The sequence below is a fragment of the Sturnus vulgaris genome, chromosome 16 (assembly GCF_052056855.1).
Source record: "Sturnus vulgaris isolate bStuVul1 chromosome 16, bStuVul1.hap1, whole genome shotgun sequence".
NCBI lineage: Eukaryota > Metazoa > Chordata > Aves > Passeriformes > Sturnidae > Sturnus > Sturnus vulgaris.
Genome location: NC_142258.1, coordinates 15732271 through 15752232, shown reverse-complemented (window position 1 = coordinate 15752232; position 19962 = coordinate 15732271). Strand labels below are relative to the sequence as shown.

The window sequence follows — 19962 nt, the reverse complement described above, 5'->3', positions numbered from 1 at the left end:
GTTAAAAAAAACCCCAGATTGCTTTTCTTTTTTAAGTGGAAATAAAATAAAATAATACACTGCCGCTTCCTCATGAGTTTGTATCTTTGTGTTCTCAGTTCCTGTTTTCATAACATTTTATTTTTCAGGTTGCTTTGGGAACAGAAGACTTTCCTGTGTGCCAGGAATTTTCTTGGGATGGAAAGAGCTGTTTCCTGCCTGCTCGGCACATGGGTTTGGAGAACCTCAAGCCAAAAAATCCTAGACACACCAAAGTCATCTGGAGCTTTCTGGTGGTGCTAATGTTACCTGGACTCTCATCTCCTCCAGCCCAAGTGTCCTTGTGGTTGGGAAATTGCAATCTTACTCTAAAATCTGTGCTGTCCAGCCCGCTTGCACATGGGAAGTGGTTTTGCCCACAGCGCACAGAGCAGACCAGTGTGTGGTTTCCCAGGAAGACTGGGATCCTGAGCAAAGGCTCCTGGACACGAGCCTCAGGCCAACGGGGTTTTGCTCAGCAGAGCTGCATCTTCTGTGGGCATCTGGGCGGGGGATGGAAAGTGTGGGCACCCTGCAGCAGCCCCTGGATTCAGCAGCATGGACCCGATCACACACCTTCCAATTATACAGCAATGCTATTCATAAGCTCCATGGGTAAACAGTCCCTGTCACTGCACAGGGTGGCACAGAGCTCCTACAGATGATACAGAACTAATTCACTTAGTAATTGAATGTGCTGGGATAGTCCTAGAACTTCCATGCTGTTTTGGATGGCTGGGATGGGTCTTACTTGTATTCTCACCTCCTGTTTGAGGGGAGAAAGGCTTTCACTGCCTTCAATGGGGCAGGCTTGGAGCATCTCACCTCTGTGGCCATTGCAGCAGCCCCTCAGCCATCCCCTATGAGCCAGAACCCATGTCTCAGACTCAGAGAGCAATCTTTGTGAAGCACAAACCTGGATTCATATCTGATAAAGTGAGCAACTCCCCTTGGACAGGAGAAAATATATAAAAAAAGATACTTCAGAATTGATGTCAACAAGTTCCTGATTTTGGGGAGGAAATTCAGTGTCACAATTCAGGTTTATTTCTATCAATTCATACAAAGTGAGCAGAATACCACTGAGGCACGGCTCCTTTGGCAATGGCAATGAACACATTCCAATTAAGCTGCATGGAAGTACTCTGGTTTTCCCCTGCTGTGATTCTGGACCTGGGCCTACCTCCAAGTGACAGGAGAAGACCTGTTTGTCCACCCAGACAGGTTCATACTTTGCTTCACAGTGCCCAGAAGCAAAAACCAATACACTGATCTGCATTTTTATGCCATTAGTGATGAAATGACAAGGACAAAGAGACAAAAAACCCTCAAAAAGTACAAATTGTTCTGCAGCATTATCTCTTGGTGCTCCACAGCACCTGGAAGAGTAGATTATCAGCTGCTTCCAAGGGAAGCTGGGAAATGCATCCCCCTGTGGTGTCTACTGCTGCCTCAAATCCTGCTTCTCCCCACCTCCCAGATGAGCACTACTCATACCTACCCCAGCCCAGATGGGATTTTAAAGGACTCACATCTCCAGGATGTGGGATTGTCCAGGGAGAGTTGGTACCAAACCCAGGAAGGGATGGTGTGTGCAGGTGTTGGGGTGGTGTCAGTGTGTCCAGTGGGACCCGGGTCATGACAATGTCTCTGTGCTGGGCCACTGGTGAGGACAGTGGTGAATCCTGGGGTCATTTCTGGGCCCCTCATGACAGGAAGGCTCCTTCCCTCTTCCTCTCCCAGGCAAGGGGAGGAGGTCCCATACTGTTCCCTGCAGCCAAGCGATCCAAGCTACTGTGTGCCAGAACAGCTCCTGCAGAAAAGCTTTGCAGGGCCAGTGAGACTCTTCCAGGGGCAGAGCTCTGTGCAGAGGTGTGGGCAACCAGCTCCCAGATGCAAATATTGTCCCAGCTTCAGCTGCAGACATTGTCCCAGGTCCACCCCGAAGATCAGCACCTGGCTTTGGGTCATGGCTCCATCTCTCTTGATGGAACAGGGCTTCTAGGAAGGGAGAACAAATTCTTAAGGAAAGGGGAGGCCTTTTCCCCTTCTGGGGTCAAATAAAAGGGCATCAGGATCCATGCTGAGGAGCATCAGGGACGCAGATGTGCCTTTCTGTACACAGCCCTGATCTAACACTGAATTCACTCTGTGACTTCCAAAAAGGCACTTAGTTTTCCATCAGTTGTGCCTTCCCTCTGCCTTGCCTCAGGCTCTGAGCATCAGTAGGTGACACATGCAAAAGGAAGGGCCACCCTGCAGCTCCTGCCCCTTTGGGATGTCAATGCCTGTGGATGTCCAACAACAACAAACACCACGGGAGCCTCTGCACTTACCAACCCACTTCTTCCTTAACCTGGGAGAGTGGGATTGGTTTTAACTTGAGGCAGAAGACAAGCAAAGGAGAGAGGAGATGGGAGAAGTGCCTTTTAAAAAGTTCCTTTGTCGCTCGCCTGCACATCCCATGGTGGTGCCTGCACTGACGTCAGTGCGGTGCTGGTTGATTTGCACCAGCTGAGAGGCTGGCACAGGATCCTCCCCTCCACAGTGGCTCTGACGTGGGGCAGGAAGGGTTCGTGCTGGGATATTCCTGCCCGTGCCACACTGGCTGCCGCAAGGCGAGGAATGGGGAACCTCTGTGGAGCCACAGTTGACACATGCAGCTGCCCACAGAGCCCCTCCTGCACCCTGGCACCAAACGACGGGGGGCTGCTGATCCCTGATCCCTCCATGCCAAGGGAAGGGCAGTGAGGTGGCTGCTGCAGGGGCATCAGCAGCGGGAGCCTCGCCTTGCCAAGGAGTGCCAGACTGGCACCTTGCTGGCAGTGTTTGTGCCAGCTGTGACACAGCTATGAGCTCTCGCTTCCATCCCTGCTCCTCTCCAAGTGTTCTTCCCTCAGTGGAGGCTGCAGGACCAGACCTAGGCATCCAGCCCTATAGCTCTGGGGTGTCACCACCCTGGGGAGGTAATGCCTTGGCACGCCCAAGCTTATCTTGCTCCCTTCCAGAGCAATGAATCCCAAAGAGCATTTTTGTCTTGTACTTTGCTCCCACACATGATTTGTATGTTAATGTAATGCTGCGCAGCATGGAAAGCATCCCACTAAACACTCCTGGGAAAGAACCTTTGGAATCAGGATTGTTTTGGGAGATGGATGGATGATGGAATGCTACACACCAAGCCCAAGAAGGACAAGTGACATGCGGTCAGCAGCAGTTGTCTTTACTATGGACCACAGGAGATCAGAAAGGTAACCTTGTTAACAGGAGACCTAGTGGCTAACAAAATGTCATGCTGTAGGACATACTAGAGAAGCACAATCACCAGAACAAAACGGCATCCAGGGAGACAGGGAAGCCCAGGGGGTTGCAAGAGATGCCCTATAGCAAATCTCTAGTGTTGTACTGACACATCTGCAAGTGCAGGGGGCTGGCTGCATGGGTTCCTTTAGTCTTGGACACAAGTCAAAGGGTCTTCATCTTTAGCCAGCTCCAGTGGCTCTGGCACAACGATTATTGACTTTTTTTCAGAATAAAAATACTAATATAATTTTGTTCCACAAACTGTTTGCAAGAATCATTTCTCCAGGTGCAGTGAAAGGAGGGCAGATAGGAAAACACCCTTCCCAGGGTTGTCCTTGTGGCTCTTGCCCTCTCCTCACTGACACCACAGCCCTCCCCAGCAATCCTCTGAGGCTTTGCCTTCAGTGAATCCCAAACAAAGCTTTTCCAAAAAAAAAAAAAGGAAGGGGAAAAAAAAAAAGTATTGCTGCTTCTTCTTGTAATATTTTTCCTCTCTCTCTCTCCCCTCTCTTCCTCCTTAAAAATGTTTACTTTCAAAAATTCCATTCCTGCAGAGATTTCTCCTGTGCTCTGAGGTCTCTGGACTCCACCCTCCTCTTCTCCAGTCAGAAAAACTGAGTCTCGATGTCTCTTTGGTTAAAAAAAAAAAATCTAAAAAAATAGCACAAACAAATAACACACAACCCAATATGATCCCATTCCACCCCACGGACGCCTGATGAGAGGGTGTCTGTGGAAGAAGGAAGCATCAGAGACGAGCTGTCTGCTCTCTGGAAGCCGAGGTCTCCGCTCCTCTCATACGGTGGTCGCTGGCCCATACTGGAGCACCAGAGGGGAGGTCTCCTTGATGCGCACGTAGAACCGCCCCTCGGGCTGGCTGGTGTGGAGGGACAGAGGCAAGAAGTCATCGGGGAGCCACTGCTCGCTCTCGTCAGCAGCAAACACCAGTCCGAAGTGCTCCAGCTGCTCCTCGCCATAGCAGACGGCGGCCGAGCCGCCCAGCACGTCCTGAGAGACGTCGTTCATCTCCAGCACCACCAACTTCACCACCTCCCTGGCAGGCGTCTGGCTGGTGATGTGCAGCTGTGGAGAGAGAGAGGTGGGAGAGATGGATGGTAAAGGGGAGGAATGAGGAGGAACAGGTCCAGAGGTAGCATATGGCAGGGAGGAATGGTGAGGGTGGAGAAACGGCTGCCCCAGTGGTGCCTGTGAGCAGGTGGCAGCAGCCTGGCACAGAGCCATGGGCACACCGTGCCCAGGGAATGCCCAAGGGGTGACCCAGCATGCCAGGGCTCAAACTGATGGACTGCTTTCCTGCCTCCACTCCTCTCTCCAAGCCCTTGCCAGTCAACCCTTGTAAGTGCCACCTACAGCTCTGCTGAGGCTGCCCCACCATCTCATCACATGTAGCTGGAGACAGACAGTCCTTGTCCTGCTCCTGGTACCATGGAGGGATGTGTGTGAAGTCCTTCCTGTGAGTGGAGCCCACACCCTCAGACCAGCTGGATCACAACAGCTCTGCCAAACTACAACTAAAAGCTCTTTGGAACATGGCGCTAAATTTCATCCCACGCACAAGCTTGGGGTTCTCCCACCAACAGCTACCCTGGCCCTCTGCTCCCCTGGGGACAGCCCTGTGAATCTCAAATCAAGAAAATGAGCTCATCAGGGGCCTGTCTGCTAACAACAGGACTAATGCTGCTTGGCTTCAAAAACCCAAAGGCAGGACATCCATCCTCGCCCAGGCAAGGCAACGTTTCCTTTGGCACATCTTTGAGGGCTTGTGGAGTGCCAGGAGTGCTGCCCCAGCAGGGCGGTCCCAGCCCTGGGCCCACGTGAGCACTGCCAGCCCTGAACAGCCGTGGCAGGGCTCAGCTGATTTACACCAGCCGAGGAGCCGTGCCTTTGAACTCGCCTTTCTTCAAGGAGAACATCATAAAACGCTTTCAAGCAGGCGTGTCCAGAGCTTTGCAACTTCAAAAGCCACATGGGCAGCCCGCCAAGAACCCAAGTGCTGCATCTCAGTTCCATAGAAATCTATGGACATTCCTCAAATGGAAAATAATCTGGACAGGCAGAGTTGTCTCTGCTAGGATGTCCTGGCTGGGTGCAGAGACACTGGCTATCAAACCTCCCCAGCAATAAACCAATCAGCCTGTTGGCTCTGTTCTTCCTCTGCCATTCCCTTAGGGTCGCTTTCAACCCAAACCAGTCCATGATTTAATGATTTTCTGCTCCATCATCCTCAATCCTGGGCACCAGGAATGTCTTGGAAGGGAAATTTCAACATGGGAATGATCTCCATGGCTGGGACCAAAGAAGGCCACAAAGCCAGAGGGGGACCTGCCCAAGATGTGTGTCCTGGGGTATGTCCTCTGTGGAGGATCCCACCTGGAGCAGGTGTGAATGATCAGAGCTGGGGGGATCAGCTCTTGGCAGCAAAGCCCTCATGGAGAGGAGTCAGGTCACATATCTGCTCCAGCATAGTCTGAAGGAGCATGGAAGGAGCTCTGCCTGTTGCCCCAGGTGGAACTGGAGTGGGCTCTGCCACTGGAGTTGCCACAAGCTGCAGAAAAAAGGCTCCTGCTCTCCCTTCCATAATGTGAAGGCTGGAGCAGAGATCAAACACCTGGGAAGGGGAAGCTGTAGGAGGAGCACAGCCATAGCAGGGGTGATGGCTGAATTTTGGCCTGGAAGGATGATGTGTTTGAACACCAGGATATGGCAAGGACGTGGCAAGGACGTGACAATGTGTCCTTTGCTCTGCCTGCCCACACTGGGTGGCAGCAACCTACCGTCACCTGCTGAACCACAGACCAAGAGCTGAACTTCAGCCCCACCACCTTGTCCCCAGAATTCACTGAATGTGGCCCTGGCTCACTCCTTCTGCAGCAGTAGCCATCGCTCCTGCAGAAATACCCTGTCCTACCAGGAGCCTCATTACTATAGCAGGGACAGAGGGACTCAGGGCAGGAGTGCTGTGGGCCTCCAGGCGACCTCACCCCTGGGACGGTGGAGGATGGGGAGGGCAGTGCCAGATATGGGGCACATGAGCCCTGCTGCCTCTGTCCCCATCCTGCCAGCCCTGTCCCTCTGGGCACGGCACAGCCACTCTGCCACCTGTTACAGGCTCTGGTACCTTGACACTGGTCTCTTTGGAGAGTCCCGTTTCATACTGAGGACAGACCCTCAAGGTGACAGAGCCCAGCTTCTTCCCTTGGTCGGTCAAACCCCCGGGCTGCTCTGGCTGCTGCTCCGCCAAGTTCTGAGTCCACTCATCTGAGCGCGTCTGGCAGACGGGCTCGGAGCCCTGCCCGCCCAGGTGGTGCTCGGGGCTGGCTGTCGAGCCAGTCCCCAGCCTGAGCTGGCTGCAGTGGCCCGTGGTCCTGCGCTCGGTCGGGGAGCTGTCCACGGATCCGGGGCAGGACTTTCTCGGGGCGGGGCAGTGGGGCTTGGGGAAGTCCAGGCTGCTGGTGCGCACGCAGTACGCCTGTCGCTTCTCCGTGATGCGCAGCAGCTCGATCTGCCGGCTGGGTAGAACGAAGTCACTGTCATAGAGTGCGGGCGGTGGCTGCGGCTCCCCGGGCGGTGGCGGCACTGCCGATAGGGTCTTGAGCTCGTGGCTCTGCAGGACATCTGGGGCACTGTCCCGCAAGGTGCGGGCCACCCTCCGGCTGCAGCACTCGGGCCCCGAGGAGGAGTACACCAGGTCGAGCTCCTTCGGGCTCTGCGCCCGGCTGGAGTCATAGTCACTGTCGGTGGCCAGGAACACCTCCGAGGAGCCTTCCTCATCTGACAGCCCGTGCGAGTCTGCGAGGGGTGAGAGAAGCAGAGAGGGGCTTAGCCTGAGTGTGGACGACCCTCGCTGAGGTGGAATCCAAGGAAGCCTCTGAAGCTTAGCCCCTTAGCCCCTTGTCACACACCTGTGCTGCGCTCTCTACGGCACAGGCAGAACAGGTCCTGCCCCGGCTGAGTCCGACTGCCCTGCCTATCCTCCCGGCCCCAGCCCTGGCCGCACCTCTGGCACAGCCATCTCTGACCCACCGGGAACGGGCAGCCCCCGAGCCCACCGAGCAGGAGCTTGGCACAGCCGGGTCCTTACCAGAGTTGAGCTTGCGGCTGGTCTCTGGTGAGGGCACTGGGGACGGAAGGTAGTCAAGGTGGGACGAGGAGGATTGGGTTTCCTCCTTCATTGGCCCCCCGGCCTCGCTGAGGAAGCCACTGAGAGAGACCCCACAGGATGGCTGCTTGTAGCGGGCGTGCTGCAGGACATCCATGATCCAGCGCATCTCTCGCCAGATCTCCTCCATTTGCTGCCAACAGAGGAAATGGAGGAGCCCTTTCACACAGCAAAGGACAGCAACAAGGAAATCCCATGGCAAAACACGGAGTCTGTACACACAGCTCTCCCCAGAGCTTGGGGGGAATCCCTGAACTGGGAAATGCACAGAAAGTGCTCTCAGGTAGGAGGAGGATGCAGTTGCTGGTTCAGCACGGGTGCTGAGGACAGGGGCAGCGTGGGAAGCTCTTTTGCAAGTCCATCCCAAAATGCACTTGCAGGCCCTTTTCTAGCTAAGACGGCACATGCACTGCAGAAGCCTTTGGGTGTCTTCTTGGGATTTTTAATGCGATCATTGCAGTAAGAACTTGCTTGATAAAGCAACTGTGTCCTGGAGAAGAAAATGCTCCAGAGAGACCTCAGAGCCCCTTCCAGTGCCTAAAAGGACTCCAAGAAAGATGAAGAGGGACTTGGGACAAGGGCCTGGAGTGATGGGACAAGAGCTGGGATGGACAGGACAAGGGTGACAGGATTCTTACTTCCAGAGGGCAGGGTTAGATGGGATATTAGGAAGGAACTGTTCCCTTGGAAGGTGAGGAGGCCCTGGCACAGGGTGCCCAGAGAAGCTGTGGCTGTCCCTGGATCCCTGGCAGCGTCCAAGGCCAGGTTGGACATGGCTTTGAGCCATCTGGGATAGGGGAAGGTGGAACTGGATGAGGTTTAATGTCTGTTTCAACCCCAATCATTCCATGAATCTGCGAAAGATCAGCCTGCTGCTGCCCACCAAGGGCCACCAACACCAGGGAACACCCCTGGTGCAGATGCTGCTGCCTGAGTCCTGGCAGGTCAGGGGCACTGTCGAGCCTGGCTCCCACCCCATACCTGGATGTAGTCCTGAACCTGCTGGTGCCTCTGCTTGGCGGTGGAGAGCTCGGCATCGGAGAAAGCCTCCCTGAGGCTCTGCTGGGAGAGGAGAGACTCCAGCTCCAGCAGGGCAGACACCTGGCAGTACTGCATGATGAATTCCCGGTCGTACGTGAAGAAGTGAACTGGGAGAGGAAACAAGAGAGGGATGAAAAACGAGGTCCCGTGCTGTGGATGCCATACAAGCTCCTTCCTATTACCCAAGATGAGGAGGCAACACTATCCGTTAGTCCACCCGGACAGCCCTCACTACAACCCTCCATCCCACCCTCCAGGGAGTGAGGGAACTCAAGCCACCCCACTGCTCAGCCCAGATCTCAGGAGGCCTCAGAGGACAAGGGGATCAGCAGGGTTGGGTTTTGGCATTGCCTCTTCTCACCCAGCTCGAAGATTTGCAGTGGCAGTGTGAGGAAGCCAGAGCGAGGGGTGTAGGGGTTGTTCTGGCCTGGAGCAGTGCAGACGTCGTCTGATGGAGGCAGCAGCAGCAGGAAGGAGACCTGATCCCCAAAGTCCAGCACCTCTTGGCTGTACAGACGGAAGTCTTTGGCCTGCAAGAAGATAGTGCAGGTAACAGCTGCACACATGACCTGGTGGGGCCTCTGCCCAGCCCTCGTGCACAGAGCAGTCCTCAGAGACCACCTGCAACCAGGGGACACTGCAGCTTCAGCACACAACCACAGGCTCCTTGCTTCTGGTATCATCTGCATCATCTCATCACCTCTTCTCTAATTTTTCCTAAAAGTCTCGAAACATCTGGTCAAAGTCACCATGGCAGGGTGTCAAAAACGTGCCACCAGCGATGGCTCAGCAATGTGTAGAGAGGTACCCTCCCAGCCGCCCAGCCAGAAGCACATGCCTGTGACTGGGGCTGGTGGGTTGCTTCCCAGCAGATACTTGGCTTGGTGGAAGAAGGTTTCTCTCCATGCAGTCAGGCCCCAGAGGCTGCAGCTCCAGCCCAGCACTGGCCAGGGACCAGCCTGCTTTGGAGGGGCAGAGTTGAGCTGGTCTTGTGCTGCCCAGGACCAAATTACTGGCAGCAGTAACAAACCCAGATTTGCTGTTGTTGCTTTGGGGGTACAGTGTGGGAAGGACAAACAGCTCCTGTGGACACTGTCCCTTGGGCAGGCAGACTCACCACTCACCTTTTGTTTGCACAGCACTAAAATCTGGGTGCTCCAGCCCCACAAGGAGGGCCAGACATGTAGTTCCCCACCTGCTGCAACCACCAGCACTGTGCTCACAGCCCCGTCCCCTTCCTCTGCCCCAGACCTTGGCTCCTGCCTCTACCTCCTGCAATGGGATGTTCACCAGGGTCATCAGCTCCTTGATGGCCACTTGGAGCTCCTGAAACAAGGGGTTCTGGGACCTGTCAGCATCTGTCTCTGTGGGAACATGCTCCTCCACGCTGGCCGTCTTCTGCAGCCACTCCCACTCCTCCCTGCAGAAGGCCAGAGACAGACAGGTAAAGGAGGGAGCAGCTCAGGTGGACACAATTACTCTGAGAGCTGTGTTTGCTTGGCTGTTCCTCTCCCAGACAGTGCAGCATCCCCAGAGATGTGGGAGAGGTGGAGGTAGAGAGGGAAATTGGTTTGCTCTAGGATGAATCAGAATCACAGAATATGCTGAGCTGGATGGGACCCACAAGGATTGTCAAGTTCAGCCCTGACCCCACACAGGACACCCCAACAATCCCACCCTGTGCCTGAGAGTGCTGCATGGCAGGGATAAGAGGGAATATTATGCTGCTGCTGAATCAGGAGGTGATTGAGGCTGTTAGCCTGGGTGGGACAAAGCAGCCTGGCTGCCCTGGCTGAGCAGCCCTGCAAATCCCACCTGGAGATGTTGGGGTTGGAGCGAATCTTGACGTGGCACAGGATGTTGGGGAGCTGCTCTGGCACCAGCACTCGGATCTGATCCACGGCACTGCACAACTTCAAGTAGCCCAGGTAGAGGCCCGGGGAGAGGGCATGGCTGCTCCGCTGGTGATAAGCCAGCTTGTCCTGGGAACAAAGGCACTGCTGGACTGAGCAAGTCCTCACAGTGGGACCCGTGCTGATGCCCTAGCACAGCCAGTCCAGCTGGAGAAGGGGAGTGGCACAGGAAGACAACCGGTGCTGCCAAGGTGAATCTGGCACCAAATTGATGCCTCCCCTTGAAACAACAGGATTTTTGGAGGCTGGCTGGGCTCTGCTCCCCCTCTGCTGTGACCTTTCCAGGCTGAGGGGGAGCAGGGAGCACTGGTGTTTCCCAGGGGAGCCCAGTTGCAATCCCTGGCCCAAGAGCCCCAGCACAGACCTGGACGGAGATGAGCAGCATGTCCAGAGCACTGGGCTCCTCTGGGGAGGACACGGACTTGCGGCTGCTCTGCAGCTTGCAGATGGGGGCCCAGCGGACGCTCTCAAAAGTCTGATTGGTCTTCACCTCCTTCAGGGTGACAATGAGGATGTTGCCCTGTTTGTCTTTGATGGGCTCGAAGAAGACCTGCCCCAGGTCCTGGATGCCCAGCAGCCCCTGTGCGACAGGGTGAGAAGGCAGGAGAAAGCAGAGGGTCAGGGGATATCCTGGAGGCACGGTGGGTCTGGGCAGCTGGGATGTGCCTGCAGCTGCCTGCTGGAAACCAGTCTGCCCAGAAAAGCACCCTGATGGTTCCCAGCCCCTCTGCATGAGACTGCCATGACACCTGGCACCTTGCTGTCCCACGGCCAGAGTCCTGCCAGGGAGGATGAGGCAGGAACACACAGTCATGGCCAGCAGATCCTGGGTTTATCCTGACTGTGGTACATCTGCATGCTGCTCCCACGGCAGCTAAGTCTCCAGCATCCCACTTAAGGTGTTTGCTCCCATCCCAGGCTGACTCTCACCTGCATCTGCGAGATGGCCAGCAGCATCTTGAAGCGTGTCTGCAGGGTGCAGGAGCAGGAGGACTGGGACACAGTGACACACTGCCGCAGCCACAGGATCTCGTCCCACATACATGACACCTGCACACACCAGAGAGTGTCACTGCTGCTGCAGCTGGGTCACACGAGGGGGTTTTGGGGAAATTGCCTCTCTGAGTTGGGTTAGGGTCATGCATGGGCATGCAGCACCTGTCAGCAGGGTGCAAATAAATCCCCGTGCCACAGGTACTGAGATGCCCCCAGAGTCTGTACCGGAGGGCAGCCCTGAGCCCTGTCCATTCAGACATCCATCTTCATCTAGGACTGAAACCTCAAGTTTGAATACAAGTTCGCCAAGGTGGGGAGGGAGAAGAAAGCACTCTCCATCAGTAGATAAGCACCGTCCAGCAAATGATTTTGGCCCTGAGCTGCCCACCTGCCCTTTCCCTAAGTCTGCTGACATTGGAGGAGCCAGGGGCACCTCCCTGTGCATCCCACAGCAGAGGCAGAGGTGCCATGGCAGGATGCTGAGGGGAAGCAGTTCAACAGCCACTGACATCCCTGTGGAGAGGCAGTGCCCACCAGCCCTGGCACACAGCCTGCCCAGTGTGGCACTGGTCTGTCACATCTTTGGGCTTCCAGGGGTTGGGACGAAATGCCATTCCCTGGAAGTTTCCTGGTCCATGCTGAACCCCAGCAAGCAGCAACTCCATGGGCTGCCTGCACTGCCAAGCCCCAGTGTCTGGGCTGGAGGGGCGGAGGTGTTGCCTGATGCCTGCCTGGGTCACCCTGACACTCCTGGCTCTCTGCCCAAGCCCACGGTCCCTCAGCCACCCACCTTGGTAAGCCAGAGGAAATCCTGCATGAGCAGGCAGGAGTAGGTGTCATCAATCTCCACTACAGGGATCTGGTCTTCATGGGTCACCAGGATGTTGTCATCCTTGTAGAAGATGGCTGTCAGGTAGAGGCCCCTGCATGGGAGGGAAAACAGACTTCAGTGTCACTCCCAGCTGCCAGCTCCATCTCCCAAAGGGTCTCTTTCCTGAGGGAAGATGAGATGCCCTGCCCCAGGTCTCCACTTGTCTCCAACAGCCCATTGCAAAGGAGGCCTGTGGCTGGTACGGGAAGCAGGAACAGGAACCCAGGGTGTCCCAGCAGATACCATGGCCCATCATCCTGCAGCACATGGGACAGAGATGGGGCAGACTGTGCAGGGGATACTCTGGGTCTGGATGGGGTTCCAGGTAAGCCTCAGACGTGATGCAGGGGTCTGGGCACCAGCACAGCTTGGCCAGTCCAAATGGAGACACCAAGAGAACCTTTGATCTCAGGGTGATGGGACTCATCTCCACTGACACCACCAGCACACTCCCGGTGCAGACCCTGCTCTAAGCACCCCCAGCCCCCAGTGTGCACCTCCAGTTTTCAGGACGGGCAGCTCTGCGGCCCTGCTGGGACAGGGGTTCTCACCAACCCCGTGCACCAGCCTCTCACCGCTTCAGTGTCTTGAGAAACTTGCTGCCAGGGTGGAAGAGGTGCTTGAGGCTCTTGGAGACCGAATGCTTTCTGCTCTGGGGCTGGTTCTTGCAGGGTTCTGTGGAGCAGAGAGCAGAGGATGCTGCAGCAGGAGATGAAGAGCTGATTTCAACCCATTGGGAAGGCTCTGCCGAGGTCTCTGCTGCCTGAGCTGCCTCCCTGCTCTGCTCATCCATGGCACAGCCCTGTTCCTGCACACCATCCCAGCTCTGTGCATCACACCACAACCCTGGGCAACTCAGCTGTCGTCCACCTAGCCCCCCTGGAGCACTGTGCTGTGGGCTCACCATGGCAAATGCAGTGCTGGTGGACGGTCTTCACCTGGCCCAGCAGATGGTCCAGAGCCTCAGCCTGTCCCCTCCGCCGCGGCGCCCGGCCGTCGTACTCCCGCCAGTCTGTGGGGACACACCAGCATCACCCTGCACCCCTTTGCCTGGGGGACTAGGGGCTCCCATCCCCTCCTCACACATCATCTGAGTGTCCCCCCCGTGCCCCAGCCTGGCAGCAGCTGTGGGTGCTGGGCACCTCTGGGTGTGCTGGGAGATGCCCGGTTTTGTGCCACTCTTCCCAGGAACACCCAGCTCTGCAGAGCACCTCGTGACCACCGACCTCCCCATAGCGTGGTAGGGACACACCAGAGGGAAGGAACAAGGTTCTGTCTGTTGCTGCTGCACTTCACTGGCCTTAAAAAATAAAATTCTTTCCAGTGTCTTCCTCCAGGTCTTCCCCAGTTACTCCAGATGAGTGCTGGGTGCTAGGCTTACCTCGACAAACACATAAATAAACTCCCAGCAGTTCCACCCACTGTGGGACGGCAGCAGAACCATGAGCAGGGCTGGGGACCTGGCAGCTCTTCTCCCTCAGCTTTATATTAATTGCTTTAAACACCCCGTGTCCTGCCCGCTGCTGTTTTCCATGGAAAGTTCAGCTCTGTTAACTTTGGCTAGAACTTGCCGCTATTTTTAGTAGCTTTAAAAACACCCAGGGAGGTGCCTGACTATATTCTGCTGGGCCAGGGAGGGATCTCAACTGAAGGGAGAAATGTTACTGGCAATAAAAATAAATAAACTCCACTCCTGTCTGATTCACTTCAGCCACACTCAATTGATGCCACCTGGATCTTGGTCACAGGGAATGTGACTGGTGAGATGGCAAATGAGCTTTAAAGTGGGTGCAAACATGACAGGGACAAGATAAAGCCAGGGGAGTGGATGGCTGTGCCCTTGCTATGTGAATTCCTAGACATGAAAATGGATTTTTGGTGTTTTCAGCGCTCTGTGGATCTGCAACCAGAGCTGTGCATGGTGCTGCACATCTCTGACCCATCACTGATCACCTCCACCTGTCCCCGATGTCCTCACTGCTCCTGGGAGCAGCAGCCTTGCTCCCTGGGTGCCTGCAGAATGGTGGTAGAGGATGTGCTTCCATGACCTGATCCTTGGGACAAGCTCAGCCTCCCATGGGACTGCTCCTTGTCATTCACCGCACCAATCCCATGGGACACCACACAGGCACCTGTTTTGGGACTGGTGACAAGTGGCAGAGGCCATTCTGGAGCCCCCATAGTCCTGAGCTTCACCCTTTGGGCTGCTCCTTCTAGCTCAGTCCTCCTGGTTCTTCTCCACCCAGCACCCCGGGGTGCCTTGTGTGACATTGGGTGACTGTGTCCTGACACTTTTCCTGGGGCCAGCATGGGGAGGAGAGTGCTGACAGCCCAGAGGTGGTCTATGTTGAGGCTCGTGACCTCCATCCCAGCTCCATGCCAGGGAATTCAGGTCCTTGGGTCTGGGCTGGATGGAAGAGACCATGTGATGGCACAGAGTGGGAGGCCACTGCCACCCAGGACCACTCTGAGTCCTGGCTCGTAGCTACCTCCCAGTTTCCTCAGTGGGATGAGCTGATCCAGGTGGCCTGAAATGGCTCAGCCTTTCCCAGGCAGCAAGGACAATTCAAGGGTGAAAAATCACTATTTGGCAAAGCACCTGTTGGCTGGAGGCAGCATCCTAGACCCCCAGGCACAGCCTGGCCTGAGACTCCAAATTCTGCCTCTGCCCCTGGGTCTGCTCATCCCCATCCCAGCAGTGAGAGGGACCCCTTGATGGAGCTGCTTATCCCCCACCTGCCCTGGGCTGGCTGCTGTGGGAGTGGTCCTGGGGGTACTCACTGGAAGGGATGGCGAAAGGGGGTGTGGAGGCTTGTGGGGGACCCCAGCCCTTCATGTTGTAGGCAGACACGCGGACGTGGTACGCCGTGCCCTGCAAGGAGACAGCACACTCAACACATCCTCACCTCTCCTGGCTTGGCAGGTGAGGCAAGGAGGATTCCCCCCAGCCCACTGTTCCAGTACACCATGAGGAGCACTCAACTAGGAGCCCATAGGCTGGGTCACTGGCTCTTACCCTCCCTCCTATACAGAGTCCTTGTTATGAGATACTAGAGAATCCCTGTGGCCCTGCTGGGCGGGTTTGGGGCACACAGAGGAAGGACTGGACATTGCAAATGCACTGGGGAGATGCTCCAGCCTGAAAGACTCAGTGCTTCTGTGGATTGGGGTGCTGGTGATCCCCTGGAGACAGGGAGGTGGTCCAGCACTATCAAGGACTTGTAGCACAGTGACAGTGATTAAAGCCTCTGATTAAAGCTCAGTCAAGCTGACAGATGTTGCCAAACCTCCAGGCACTCATGAAGGCGACAGGAGCCTGTGAAGCAGCTCTGAGAGTGTGATTGATGGGCTTGGAGCAGTTTGCAGGGATGCTGCTCCGGGCTCCACTCGAGCCCCTCCTGCCACACTGAGGGCAGGTCCCGCCCTGACAGCGCTCCTGGGCTCAGCATTGCTGCTGTGCCTAAGCCCCTCTCACCTCATCAAGGGTGTTCTCTGCTCCCCGAGTCAGTGCTCCCTGCCTGCCTACCCCTGATAAGGGTGACCCATTTATCCCAGCATCTGCCCATGTTCCCATCCTGAGCTCCATCCCTCTGCAGTCCCATGTCCCCAGTGCTGGCCCAGGCATGGCTCTGGTGCTTCTCAGGGAGATAAACCAGCAGGGAGCCACAGTCCCACCAACTATGACTTTGCCGAGCTGCCGAAGATGGAGATGGGGCTGGTCCCCCCTCTCGGTGACATCGACGCTGGGGTGAGGGGTTGGACTGTGCAGGTGGCAGAGGGATGAGCCACTGATTTATTGCCCAGGAAGAGCCTGGGTGGAGATAGGAGTGGGATGGGGGATGAAGGATAAATCAGGCGTTGGGTGAATGAGCCCATTCTGCCTGTCACTGCCGAGTCCCCAGGCACCCTGTCAGGGAGGTTCCCCCCTGTCAGTGGCTGTGGCCGTGTAGGGACAGACAGATGCCTCTCCCAGTCCCACACTCTTGGCTCTGCCCAGGCTGTGCCCATGGCACACAGCGTGGCACAATCCCATTGTTCCTGCTCAGAATAATCATAGAAAAAAAGAATCATTAAGGCTGGAAAAGGCGTCTAAGATCACTGAGTCCAACCACTGCCAAGGTCATCACTAAATCATGTCCCCAAGTACCAAATGCACATCTTTTGAACATTTCAAGGGATGGTAACGCCACCACTGCCCTGGGCAGCCTGTGCTAGTGCCTGATCCCCTCCCCATGGGCTGCACTATGGCCTGTAGCTTTTCCCAACTGCGGACTCTCCGTATTGAGCCCTGCCCACTATGGGCATTCCTGGCACTCACCGACACCAGCCCCTGGATGGTGAAGTGCAGCTCCTTCAGCTTGTCGATCACGGCTTCTCCCAGCAGTGGTGAGAAGCTGGGGGAGCAGCTCCACTCCACTGCAAGGAGAGAGACCCCAAGGTGCCATGAGACCCTGCAGTGGGGACAGGCCACCAGGGCTGGGGCAGCACATCACAGACAGCAGCTCCAGGGGGACTGCAGACAGCACAGGAGGTGGAGGCAGTGGAGTGAAGGCAGGGGAAATGGTGATTCATAGTGGGGGCAAGGTCATCGGGAGCTGCTGTGCTCACCAAGCCACAGAAGATGGGGTCAGCACCTTTAATTGGTGGCTCAGAAGTGGGGAATGGAAGAAATTCTTCCAGAAGCCAAAAATAGCTGGTTTAAGTGGGTGAGGGGTGCAGGACAACAAAGTCTTCTCAGTGTGCAGGATGAGGGGGCAGTCAACAAATGACACCCCAATTTTTGCCTTGGTGCAGGATGATGTTTGGTCTAGCTCAGAGCATTTGAGTGGTGGCCAGGCAGTCTAGCAGCCTTGGCTTCTTCTGTGCTCCAGCATAAAAGTGGCCTGACTGAGGCTTGGCAGCACTGCCCACGGCTCTGTTGTGCTGACATGGGGTACAAGGGGTGCTGTGGCTGTGTGATGCTGCCCTGCTGCAGGGATCCTGGTCCTTACCTTTGTACTTGGTGACAACAGCTGAGTTGACACTCAGGGGCTCCCAGAAGGTCACTTGCAATGAGGAGCTGCTGGCCACAGAGAGGTGGACGCTGCTGGGGGCATCTGGCACTCCTGGGGACAGACATTGCAGGGACTGCTACAGTGAAGACGGTTGCTCTGAACCTCCCCATGTCCCTCTTGGGCCCTTCCCCGGCCACAGGGACATATTCCCTGATGAAACAGGTTCTCCCCTCCATGCACCCATATTGCAAGTCCTGGCCACAGGGTGCAGGGACCCTCTGATGGGTGCTGGTGCCACGCACAGCCCCACTCCTTCCCCCGGAGCAGGGACAGCCTCCCAGCCCCCAGCCCTCCTGCGGTCACTCACGGGCATGCTCAAACCCTGCCTTCATGCGTTTGTAAAGCCGGAATCGCCACTCCCAGGCCTTGAGCTGCTTCTCCTTCTCGGAGCAGTCAGCGTTGGGCGCCTCGTTCACCACCTGTGCCATCAGCTCGTTGACACGCTGCTCCGCTTCCCGCACCAGCGTGGACAGGTGCAGTGAGCGGCTTTCCAGGCTCACAACTGTGGGAGGGTGACCATGGCCGCAGAGCCCAGAAGGAAAGGGAGGAGAAGGTGATTAGGGCAAGCTCTGCCTCTGTTGGCAATGAATCCCCACCCTGAGAATCCATCCCCTCCTCCGTGTCCTGGTCCTGGGCTCCACTGGAGTGCATGGTTCCCCTCAAGCCCTGCTGCAGCCTGCACCAGTCTCCCAGAGCCCAGTGATCGCCTCCCCACCTCCATCCAAAACCCCTGCTGCCCCACTGCACCACACCCAGGTGATGGGCACAGCACAACTTCCTGTCCCAACTCACAGTGTGGGCTCTCCTTCGCTCCTGCCTGCAGCAGGGCCCTGGCAATAGGAGCGTTGTTGGTCATGATGGCGATGTCCAGGGGCAGGAGCCCCTCACTGTTTGGGGTGTTGAGGTCCAGCTCCTCAGGGCTGTAGTGCTTCAGCATCTCCTGCACCCTGTCAAGATCCTGCAGCTCCACAGCCTCAAAGAGGGCAGCATTGCTCTGGAACTGGGTGAAAGGAGAAATGCAGCTGGGTTGAGCACAAGTCAGCCTCCTCCATCCCACCAAACACCCCGGACCCTCACCAGCACCCCATGAACCTAATCAGGGAGAGGGTATCCTCATTCCAAGGGCTTGGGAGCGTCAGCTCTTTGCAGACACATCGGGATGATGCAAAGCAAACACCTGGACCAGCTCCAAATGAACTTGCTACAGCTTAACGCACTCCTGTGCTCCCACCCAGATTCCAGCACCACCCACACAGGGACCCTCAACCCACACAGACCCTCTGTCCCCATCTGGACGGAGCCAGCAGGCACTGACCAGGTAAGACTTGCGGAGCTTCTCCTTCTCTCCCCGTCCCACCAGGCTGCCCTCGTCGAAGGAGGTGTAGTTGACGCGGAATTTCCCAGACAGGTTTCGGTAAAGCCTCTTGGCTGCGTTTGGTGAGGAAGGGCCTGGTGGCTTCCTGGCCTGCACCAACTGCAGGTCCCGCATCTGCTGCGTCATTTTAGGGTAGGATGACCTGGGAAAAAGCCAGGAGGGAAATGAGGCATGAAGGACGTGCCAGAAAGGCAGAGGCACATCTGTATTGTCAGGACCAAGACAGGAATCAGAAGAGCCAGAGTGCTCCTGGGCAGTAGCAGTGGGAGTGGCTGCAAGGTGATAGCCAGTGCCAGCAATGCCCTCACCCATCTGTTTTCAGCTGAGGCAGATCTATTCCTTCTCCTCACCACCGCTGCTGGCCCTGCAGGGGTGTCAAAGGGCTCATATGATCCCTGCAGGTAAGTAATTTCCTTCTAGACACAAGCTGGGATGCCCAAAGCAACCTCAGGCTGCTCAGCTCTACAACTAGTCTGGATCCATCTCACCAGGGCAATCTCCACACACCCAGTCTCCACCATCCAGCTCTTACAGAGATGGGCTGCCCCATCCAGGGATGCCCAGCCTCCTCAGCAGTGCAGGCTGCAGGGCCTGGCAGCCCCCAGATCCTTGCTGGGTGAGTGCTGTCCATCACTGTTGGCTTGGGACAGCCTCATGTACCCTCTTCACACTCACCCTTCCACAGGAACCCGTGTCCTGCAATTACCACCATCCCTCAGCCCTTCTGAGTACATGACTTTTCTCAGTTGTTATTGCAGCAAATAGCACTCTCTGGAAGTGAAGTGGGAGCAGGGAACATTAAGGGCCACTTCTAAGGGCATCCAGACAATGTCAGGTCCTGATGGGGACCAGTGACCCCAGTCTTCTGCTCACCAAGAAATCTAGGCTCCATAGCTGCTCCCTACCTTCTTAATCCATTAACCTACAAAATCTTTTCTCCTCTCTGATTATAGCATCACAGACCGGTTTGGGTTGGAAGGGACCTTGAAGACCATCTAGTTCCAATGCCCTGCCATTGGGACATGATTTTAGTTCTTATTTTCAGTATCTACAAGTCACAAGGAAAGCTAGTGTCTTTTCTGGGGCTCTCCAGGGTGGGAGTTGTCCCTCTCTCTGCAGCCAGGGCCTTCCTGTCTCCACCAAGATCTCATCCCACCAGTCAAAATCCCCTGTTTTGGTGTGAGTGTGGCCCTGTTACTGTGTGGGGCTTT

General features: G+C 56.1%; 1 protein-coding gene across 4 annotated transcripts in view; it reads right to left on the bottom strand.

Moving 5' to 3' along the window:
- Positions 1-3225: 3225 nt before the first annotated feature.
- Positions 3226-19962, bottom strand: part of LOC106861690 (ankyrin repeat and fibronectin type-III domain-containing protein 1-like) — a 169614-nt gene continuing 152877 nt past the window's right edge. For all 4 annotated transcript variants that reach the window (XM_088174688.1, XM_088174689.1, XM_088174690.1 and 1 more), the window contains 18 exons: positions 18692-18893; positions 18169-18376; positions 17684-17878; positions 17314-17427; positions 16641-16738; positions 15104-15194; positions 13227-13334; positions 12898-12997; positions 12242-12374; positions 11386-11505; positions 10820-11035; positions 10358-10524; positions 9812-9962; positions 8904-9072; positions 8483-8649; positions 7424-7634; positions 6461-7131; positions 3226-4404 (listed from right to left, as the gene is read on the bottom strand). In XM_088174688.1, the coding sequence (XP_088030814.1) occupies positions 4117-4404; positions 6461-7131; positions 7424-7634; positions 8483-8649; positions 8904-9072; positions 9812-9962; positions 10358-10524; positions 10820-11035; positions 11386-11505; positions 12242-12374; positions 12898-12997; positions 13227-13334; positions 15104-15194; positions 16641-16738; positions 17314-17427; positions 17684-17878; positions 18169-18376; positions 18692-18893 (3409 nt within the window). In that variant the 3' untranslated portion in view covers positions 3226-4116. The remainder of the gene's footprint in view (positions 4405-6460; positions 7132-7423; positions 7635-8482; positions 8650-8903; positions 9073-9811; positions 9963-10357; positions 10525-10819; positions 11036-11385; positions 11506-12241; positions 12375-12897; positions 12998-13226; positions 13335-15103; positions 15195-16640; positions 16739-17313; positions 17428-17683; positions 17879-18168; positions 18377-18691; positions 18894-19962) is intronic.